General features: G+C 39.6%; 1 protein-coding gene across 1 annotated transcript in view; it reads right to left on the reverse strand.

Moving 5' to 3' along the window:
* LOC137647878 (calponin homology domain-containing protein DDB_G0272472-like) overlaps positions 1–9,351 on the reverse strand; it is a 30,773-nt gene extending 21,422 nt beyond the window's left edge. Inside the window, exons 1-3 of the mRNA XM_068380832.1 lie at positions 8,365–9,351; positions 7,317–8,283; positions 1,851–1,999 (exon numbers count right to left, since the gene is read on the reverse strand). Coding sequence (XP_068236933.1) covers positions 1,851–1,999; positions 7,317–8,283; positions 8,365–9,351 — 2,103 coding nt within the window. The remainder of the gene's footprint in view (positions 1–1,850; positions 2,000–7,316; positions 8,284–8,364) is intronic.
* Between the last annotated feature and the right edge of the window lie 649 nt (positions 9,352–10,000).

A 10,000-nucleotide genomic window follows, 5' to 3' on the forward strand; every position in this document is an offset into this window, starting at 1 on the left:
ATCTTCCTTGGTCCAACCACTTTATTCTTTGGATTTAGCCCATTCCTTATCCTATGATGCAGGGCTCGTACCACCTGCATCAAAGGATATGTCCATCTGAAAACGTTCATTCTTTTCTCTATCTTCCATGGTATAACCACTTGATCCTTTCAATTTAGCCCATTCCTTATCCTATGATGCAGGGCTTGTACCACCTGCATCAAAGGATATGTCCATCTAAGAACGTTCCTTTTTTTTCTCCATCTTCCATAGTCCAACCACTTGATCCTTTCAATTCAGCCCATTCCTTATCCTATGATGCAGGGAATGTACCACCTGCATCAAAGGATATGTCCATGAAAAATCCGTTCCTTTTTTTCTCCATCTCCGATGGTCCAACCTCTTGATCCTTTCAATTTAGCCCATTCCTTATCCTATGATGCAGGGCTTGTACCACCTCCATTAAAGGATATGTCCATCTAAAAACATTCCTTTTTTCTACTTCTTCCATGGTCCGACCACTTGATCCTTTCAATTTAGCCCATTCCTTATCCTATATTGCAGGGCTTGTACCACCTGCATAAAAGGATATGTACATATAAAATGTTTCCTTTTTTTCTCTCTATTCCATGGTCCATCCACATGATCCTTTCAATTTAGCCCACTCCTTATCCTATGATGCAGGGCATGTACTACCAGCATCAAAGGATATGTCCATCAAAAAATGTTCCTTTTTTCTCCATCTTCCATGGTCCAACCACTTGATCCTTCGAGTTTAGCCCATTCCTTATCCTATGATGCAGGGCTTGTACCACCTGCATCAAAGGATATGTCCATCTAAAAATGTTCCTTTTTTCTCCATCTTCCATGGTCCAACCACTTGATCCTTCGAGTTTAGCCCATTCCTTATCCTATAATGCAGGGCTTGTACCACCTTCATCAAAGGATATGTCCATCTAAAAACGTTCCTTTTTTTCTCCATCTTCCAAGGTCCAACCACTTGATCCTTTCAATTTAGTCCATTCCTTTGATTACAATGCAAGGCTAGTAACACCTGCATCAAAGGATATGTTCATCTAAAAACGTTAGTTATTTTCTGTATCTTCCTTGGTCCATCCACTTGATCCTTTCAATTTAGCCCATTCCTTATCCTATGATTTGGGGCTTGTACCACCTGCATCAAAGGAATATGTCCATCTAAAAATGTTCCTTTTTTTTCTCCATCTTCCATTATCCAACCACTTTATCCTTTCAATTTAGCCAATTCCTTCTCCTATGATGCAGGGCTTGTACCACCTGCATCAAAGGATATTTCCATCTAAAAACGTTCCTGTTTTCTCCATCTTCCTTGGTCCAACCACTTGATCCTTTCAATTTGGCCAATTCCTCATCCTATGATGCAGGGCTTGTACCACCTGCATCAAAGGATATGTCCATCCAAAAACGTTCCTTTTTTTTTCTCCATCTTCCATGGTCCAACCACTTGATCCTTCCAATTTAGCCCATACCTTTTCCTATGATGCAGGGCTTGTACCACCTGCATCAAAGGATATGTCCATCTAAAAACGTTCCTGTTTTCTCCATCTTCCATGGTCTAACCACTTGATCCTTCCAATTTAGCCCATACCTTTTCCAATGATGCTGGGCTTGTACCACCTGCATCAAAGGATATGTCCATCTAAAAACGTTCTTTTATTTCACCATCTTCCATGGTCCAACCACTTGATCCTTTCAATTTAGCCCATTCATTATCCTATGATTCAGGGCTTGTACTACCTGCATCAAAGGATATGTCCATCTAAAAACGTTCCTTTTTTTTTTTCTCCCTCTTCCATGGTCCAACCACTTGATCCTTCCAATTTAGCCCATACGTTTTCCTCTGATGCAGGGCTTGTACCACCTGCATCAAAGGATATGTCCATCGAAAAACATTCTTTTTTTTCACCATCTTCCATGGTCCAACCACTTGATCCTTTCAATTTAGCCCATTCATTATCCCATGATTCGGGGCATGTACTACCTGCATCAAAGGATATGTCCATATAAAAACGTTCCTTTTTTTCTCCATCTTCCATGGTCGAACCAATTGATCCTTTCAATTTAGCCCATACCTTTTCCTATGATGCAGGGCTTGTACCACCTGCATCAAAGGATATGTCCATCTAAAAACGTTCCTTTTATATCCATCTTCCATGGTCCAACCACTTGATCCTTTCAATTTAGCCAATTCCTAATTCTCTGATGCAGGGCTTGTACCACCTACATCAAAGAATATGTCCATCTAAAAACGTTCCTTTTTTTTCTCCATCTTCCATGGTCCAACTACTTGATCCTTTGAGTTTAGTCCATACCTTATCCTATAATGCAGTTGCAGGGTTTGTACCACCTGCATCAAAAGATAAGTCCATCTAAAAAGGTTCCTTTTTTTCTCCATCTTCCATGGTCCAACCACTTGATCCTTTCAATTTAGCCCATTCCTTTTCGTATGATGCAGGGCTTGTACCACCTGCATCAAAGGATAAGTCCACCTAAAATCCTTCCTTTTTTTCTCCATCTTCCATGGTCTAACCACTTGATCCTTTTAATTTAGCCCATTCTTTATCCTATGATGCAGGGCTTGTACCAAGTACATCAAAGGATATTTCCATTTAAAAACGTTCCTTTTTTTCTCCATCTTCCATGGTCCAACCACTTGATCCTTTCAATTTAGTCCATTCCTTTGATTACAATACAAGGCTAGTAACACCTGCATCAAAGTATATGTTCATCTAAAAACGTTCCTTATTTTCTGCATCTTCCTTGGTCCATCCACTTGAATCTTTCAATCAGCCCATTCCTTATCCTATGATTTGGGGATTGTACTACCTGCATCAAAGTATATTTCCATCTAAAACCTTCCTTTTTTTTTGACCATCTCCCATGGTCCAACCATTTGATCCTTTCAATTTAGCCAATTCCTTATCCTATGATTCAGCGCATGTACTACCTGCATCAAAGGATATGTCCATATAAAAACGTTTCTTTTTTTCTCCATCTTCCATGGTCCAACCATTTGATCCTTTCAATTTACCCCATTCCTTATCCTATGATTCAGGGCATGTACTACCTGCATCAAAGGATATGTCCATAAAAAAACGTTCATTTTATCACCATCTTCCATGGTCCAACCACTTGTTCCTTTCAATTTAGCCAATTCCTCATCCTATGATGCAGGGCTTGTACCACCTACATCAAAGGATATGTCCATCTAAAAACATTCCTTTTTTTTCTCTCCATCTTCCATGGTCCAACCAATTGATCCTTTCAATTTAGCCCATTCCTTCTCCTAAGATGCAGGGATTGTACCACCTGCAGCAAAGGATATGTCCATCTAAAAACATTCCTGTTTTCTCCATCTTCCATGGTCCAACCACTTGATCCTTTCAATTTAGCCAATTCCTTAATATCCTATGATGCAGGGCTGGTACCACATGCATCAAAGGATATGTCCATCTAAAAACGTTCCTTTTTTTACCTCCATCTTCCATGGTCCAGCCTCTTAATCTTTTCAATTTAGCCCATTCCTTCTCCTATGATGCAGGGCTTGTACCACCTTCATCAAAGGATATGTCGATCTAAAAGCGTTACTTTTTTTTCTCCATCTTCCATGGTCAAACCACTTGGTCCTTTCAATTTAGCCCATTCCTTCTCCTATGATGCAGGGCTTGTACCACCTGCATCAAAGGATAAGTCCACCTAAAAACCTTCCTTTTTTTCTCCATCTTCCATGGTCCAACTACTTGATCCTTTCAATTCAGCCATTTCCATATCCTATGATGGAGGGCTTGTACTACCTGCATCAAAAGATACGTTCATCTAAAATCATTCCTTTTTTTCTCTATCATCCATGGTCCAACCACTTGATCCTTTCAATTTAGCCCTCTCCTAATCTTATGATGCAGGGCTTATACCACATGCATCAAATGATATGTCCATCTACAAACGTTCCTTTTTTTCCATCTTCCATGGTTCAACCACTTGATCCTTCGAGTCTAACCCATTCCTTATCTTATAATGCAGGGCCTGTACCACATTCATCAAAGGATACGTCCATATAAAAACGTTGCTTTTTTTCTCCATCTTCCATGGTCCAATTACTTGATTCTTTCAATTTAGCCCATTCCTGATCCTATGATGCAGGGCTTATACCACCTGCATCAAAGGATATGTCCATCTAAAGCGTTCCTTTTTTTCTCCATCTTCCATGGTCCAACCACTTGATCTTTTCAATTTAGCCCATTCCTTATCCTATGATATAGGGCTTGTACCACCTGCATCAAAGGATATGTCCATATAAAAACATTCCTTTTTTTTCTCCATCTTCCTTGGTCCATCCACTTGATCCTTTCAATTTAGCCCATTCCTTATCCTATGATGCAGGGCTTGTACCACCTGCATCGAAGGATATGTCCATCTAAAAATGTTCCTTTTTTCTCCATCTTCCATGGTCCAACCACTTGATTCTTTCAATTCATCCCATTCCTTATCCTATGATGCAGGGCTTGTACCACCTGCATCAAAGGATATGTCCATATAAAAATGTTCCTTTCTTTCTTCATCTTCCATGGTCCAACCACTTGATCCTTTCAATTTAACCCATCCTTATCCTATGATGCAGGGCTTGTACCCCCTTTATCAAAGGATATGTCCATCTAAAAACATTCCTTTTTTCTCCATCTTCCATGGCCCAACCACTTGATCCTTTCAATTTACCCCATTCCTTATCCTATGATGCAGGGCTTGTACCAACTCCATCAAAGAATATGTCCATCTATAAACGTTCCTTTTTTTCCATCATCCATGGTCCAACCACTTGATCCTTTTAATTTATACCATTCCTTATCCTATGATGCAGGGCTTGTACCACCTGCATCAAAGGATATGTCTATCTAAAATTATTCCTTTTTTTTCACCATCTCCCATGGTCCAACCACTTGATCCTTTCAATTCACCCTATTCCTTATCCTATGATTGAGGCTTGTACCACCTGCATTAAAGGATATGTTCATCTACAAAGGTTTCTTCTTTTCTCCATCTTCCATGGTCCAACCACTTGATCCTTCAAATTTAGCCCATTCCTCATCCTATGATGCAGGGCTTGTACCACCTGCATCAAAGGATAAGTCCACCTATAAACCTTCATTTTTTTCTCTATCTTCCATGGTCCAACCACTTGATCCTTTCAATTTACCCAATTCCTTATCCTATGATTGAGGCTTGTACCACCTGCATCATAGGATATGTTCTTCTACAAAGGTTTCTTTTTTTCTCCATCTTCCATGGTCCAACCACTTGATCCTTCCAATTTAGCCCATTCCTTATCCTATGATGCAGGGCTTGTACCACCTGCATCAAAGAACATGTCCATCTAAAAACGTTCCTTTTTTTCTCCATCTTCCTTGGTCCAACCACTTGATCCTGTCAATTTAGCCCATTCATTATCCTTTGATGCAGGGCTTGTACCACCTACATCAAAGGATATGTCCATCTAAAAACATTCCTTTTTTTCTCCATCTTCCATGGTCCAACTACTTGATCCTTTCAATTTAGCCCATTCCTTATCCTATGATGCAGTGCTTGTACCACCTGCATCAAAGGATATGTCCATCTAAAAATGTTCCTTTTTTCTCCATCATCCATGGTCCAATTACTTGATCCTTTTAGTTTAGCCCATTCCTTATCATATGATGCAGGGCTTGTACCACCTGCATCAAAGGATATGTTCATCAAAAAACATTTCTTTTTTTCTCCATCATCCACGGTCCAACTACTTGATCCTTTCAATTTACCCCATTCCTTATTTTATGATGCAGGGCTTGTACCACCTGCATCAAAGGATATGTCCATCTGAAAATGTTCCTTTTATTTTCTCCATCTTCCATGGTTAAAACACTTGATCCTTTCAATTTATTCCATTCCTTATCCTATGATGCAGGGCTTGTACCACCTGCATCAATGGATATGTCTATCAAAAAACGTTCCTTTTTTTCCATCTTCTATTGTCCAACCACTTGATCCTTTCAATTTAGCCCATTCCTTATCCTATGATGCAGGGCTTGTACCACCTGCATCAAAGGATATGTCCATCTAAAAACATTCCTTTTTTTCTCCATATTCCCTGGTTCAACCACTTGATCATTTCAATTTAGACCATTCATTTTTTTTATGTTGCTGCTGCCTCAGCCACTTCTCCTCCTTCCCCTTCCCCTCTTTCTGCTGCTGTTGCTGCTGCTGCTGCTTCTGCTGCTGCCTCCTTTTTTTTTTTTTTTTTTTTTTTTTCCATGTTGTTGCTTCTCCAGTCACCTCTCTTCCTTCTTCATCTCCTCTTGCTGCTGCTGCTGCTGCTTCTTCTGCTGCCTCTTTTTTTTTTCTTTTTTTTTCATGTTGCCGCTGCCCCAGTTACTTCTCCTTCTTCTCCTTCTCCTCTTGCTGCTGCTGCTGCTGCTTCTGCTTCTGCCTTTCTTTTTTTTTTCTTTTTTTTTTCATGTTGCCGCTGCCCCAGTTACTTCTCATTCTCCTTCTCCTCTTGCTGCTGCTGCTTCTGCTGCTGCTGCTGCTTCTGCTGCTGCCTCTTTTTTTTTCTTATTTTTTATGTTGCTGCTGCTGCTTGAGTCACTTCTCCTCCTTCTCCTTCTCCTTTTACTGCTGCTGCTGCTGCTGCTGCTGCTGCTGTTGCCTCTTTTTTTTTTCTTTTTTTATTCTTTTCTTTTTTTATTGATTTTTTTTTTTCGTTGCTGTTGCCTTAGCAACTTCTCCCCCCTCTCCTTCTCCTCTTGCTGCTGTTGCTGCTACTGCCTCTTTTTTTTTTTAGATTTCTTTTATATTTTTTTTTTATATTTTTTTTTTCTTGTTGTTGCTGCTGCCTCAGCCACTTCTCCTCCTTCCCTTTCTCCTCTCGCCCCTACTACTGCTGCTGCTGCTGCCTCTTTTTTTTTTTATGTTGCAGCTGCCTCAGCCACTTCTCCTCCTTCTTCTCCTCTTGCTGCTGCTGCTACCCCAATTTTTTTTATATTATTTATTTCTTTTTTATTATGTTGCAGCTGCTTCAGCCACTTCTCCTCCTTCTTCTCCTCTTGCTGCTGCTGCTGTCCCTATTTTTTTTTTAACTTTTTTTCTTTTTTCTTTTTCTTCTTTTTTTATTATGTTGCTGCTGCCTCAGCTACTTCTCCTTCTGCTTCTCCTCTTGCTGCTTCTGCTGCTGCTGCTGCTGCCTCTTTTTTTTATTATTATGTTTTTAATTTTTTTTCTTTTTTTTTTCTTTTTTTTATGTCGCTGCTGCCTCAGCCACTTCTCCTGACCCACACCCAAAACCTCATAATGGCTTTGGCTCTCCCATTTCTTCTTTAGTGCCTTAGTATCTTCTATGAATTTTAAACATTCCTTAGATCCCTCCACCTTCCTCGAAGCTTTGAAATCATTCAGGGCAGCGTCGAAAAGGCCAAGTTTGAGAAGATGCTTCCCTCGAAGCATGTAGGCTCGGCATCTTTGAAGACCATTATCAACGGCTTGACAACAGTCCAATACGATATCCATATCCTGAGGGTTTCCGGAGGCTGCGTTCGCCTCAGCCCGAAGGATGTGCAGAAGAGCTGTTTGTTCTTTGTTGTCCAAATCTATTGCCAAGGCATCTGTAAACATGGCCATGGCTTCATCGAACCTTTTATTTTCATGAGCCAATAACCCATCCTTTAATAACTTTCCCCACTTATCTTCCATCTTATTTTCTGTTTCCATATTACACTCGTTCTTATTTTCTTCATTCTTCGTCTCTTCGTTCCCCTTAAAGTCTCTCTTGACGGACTCCTTTTCCTTTTCTTGATCAGAAGTCTTCTCAGCCTTCATGTTTTCTTTCGCCTGTTTCTCGGCCTTCATGTTTTCTTTCACCTGTTTCTCGGCCTTCAGTTTGTTTACTTCGTTCCTCAATTGTTCCTTTTGTGCTTGAGTTGCCTCATTTTCAGTTTTAAGAATCTCAAGTAACCTTTCCTGTTTCTTCATCTCAAGATCTTTCTTGGCGCATTCTTTTAAGAGATTTTGGTAATCGGATGCCATCTTTGCATTCAGCTTTTCTTGCTCCTCTTTCTCTGCATTCAATTCATCTACCTTATTTTTCCATATAATTATATGATCCTTTTGGAATTTCTTTGGTCCCTTATTCCCATATTTAAGAATTTCCAGTAACCTTTCCTGTCGTTTCAACTGATCATCTTTTTCGGCGCACTCTTTCTTCAGATTTTCATATTCTGACTCTAATTTTTCTTTTTCTGCCTTTAGTTATTCATTTCTCAATTTATTTACTGGATCCTTTCGCAAATTTTTCAGTCCATTATTTTCTGTTTTAAGATTTACCAGTAACTTTTTCAGTTCTTTCATCTGCAGATCTTTGTCATTGTACGCCTTTCCGAGATTTTGATAATCAGACACCATTTTAGCTTCCAGCTTTTCTTGCTCGTCATTTTCTCTCTTCAATTCAACCACTTCATTTACCAATTGTTTTAGTAGTTCAGTTTTCTGATTCTGAACTTTCTTCAGGGCTTCATTTTCATTTTTTAGAATTCCAAGTAACTTTTCTTTTTCGATGCACTCATTTTGCAATTCACTTTTTTCATTTTGTACTTTATTGATTATTTCCTTTTCAGTTTTTAGATTTTTCAGCAATTTTTCCTGTTCCTTCATCTTGAGGTCTTCTTGGACGCAATCATTTTCTAGTTGTTTTATTTTTTCATTCAATATCTTCTTAAAATCTTCCTTTTCTTTTCTAATTGTTTCTTGTTCCTTCTCCTGTTCCTTCATCTTGAGATCTTTTTGTATGCAATCATTTTCTAGTCGTTTAATTTTTTCATTCAATGTCTTCTTAATATCTTCCTTTTCTTTTCTAATAGTTTCCAGTTCCTTTTCTTGTTCCTTCATCTTGAGGTCTTTTTGGACGCAATCAATTTCTACTTGTTTTATTTTCTCATTCAATATCTTCTTAATATCTTCCTTTTCTTTTCTAATAGTTTCTTGTTCCTTCTGTTCCTTCATCTTGAGATCTTTTTCGGCTCCGTCAATTTTCAGCTTTTGAATCTCAGTCTCTTTCTGAGCTATCAGTTTTTCTTGCGTTACTTCCTCTGTCTTCAATTCTGGAACGCCTTCGCCTTCTTTAGTCATCCTTCTCGTAGCCAACATAATTCCACCGAATATGGCGCCAGCAGCAGCCAAACCGAGGTAATAAATGTTTTTGTTTCCACGAGAAAGTATTTCTTCCACTCCTCCAACGTTGAATTCGCGTAGCAGTTTGCCAACGAACCATCTTGTTCTCAACTGGTCGTTGAATGTCAAAGCTTCTGCTTCCATTTGCTGCAAAGCAAGTTCACACCCACGTAGTTCCTCACGGGCTTTCCAAAAGCCCCCGATCTAAGGACAGCGCTGCAGCCACCTACCGAAGAAGCCTTCCTGTGAGGCGAATGCCCGACAGTCTTCAAAACGCGGCGTCTCTGGTAGAAACCACGAAAACCATTTGAAGACCAGGGAATCCTGTAGAGTTCGCAGCTGTTCCTGAAGAGTTCGCAGCTGTCCCTGAAGATTTAACGTCATTTCCTCGCATGCAGCATTCCGTTCTTGGATAACAGAAGCTGCATTTTGAGGCAAGTTGTATATTCCTTTAACAAATCTCCAATCATATTCATCCACACACCAAACAATTGATTCAACTTATTAGCCATATCTAATATACCGATCTTGAGGTTCGTATCAGCATTGATTTTAAAAAAGTGAAGGCGAGTCTTCAGAGGACTCTGATGACTTTTCAGCTCCCTGGAGCCATTTTTGAAATCACCGACTCCAACGACAGTTGTGTGTGTGTGTGCGTATGTAAGTTAAGGATTAATTAATGACCAGTATTGTGCGTTTGAGGACATACATACATACATACATACATACATGCGTAATGGAAAAGAGAATTTTCCCTTCGCCTTCTTTCCACCCGAAACACGATGTTAACTAA

Source organism: Palaemon carinicauda, chromosome 10 (genome assembly GCF_036898095.1).
Source record: "Palaemon carinicauda isolate YSFRI2023 chromosome 10, ASM3689809v2, whole genome shotgun sequence".
In the NCBI taxonomy this organism is placed as follows: domain Eukaryota; kingdom Metazoa; phylum Arthropoda; class Malacostraca; order Decapoda; family Palaemonidae; genus Palaemon; species Palaemon carinicauda.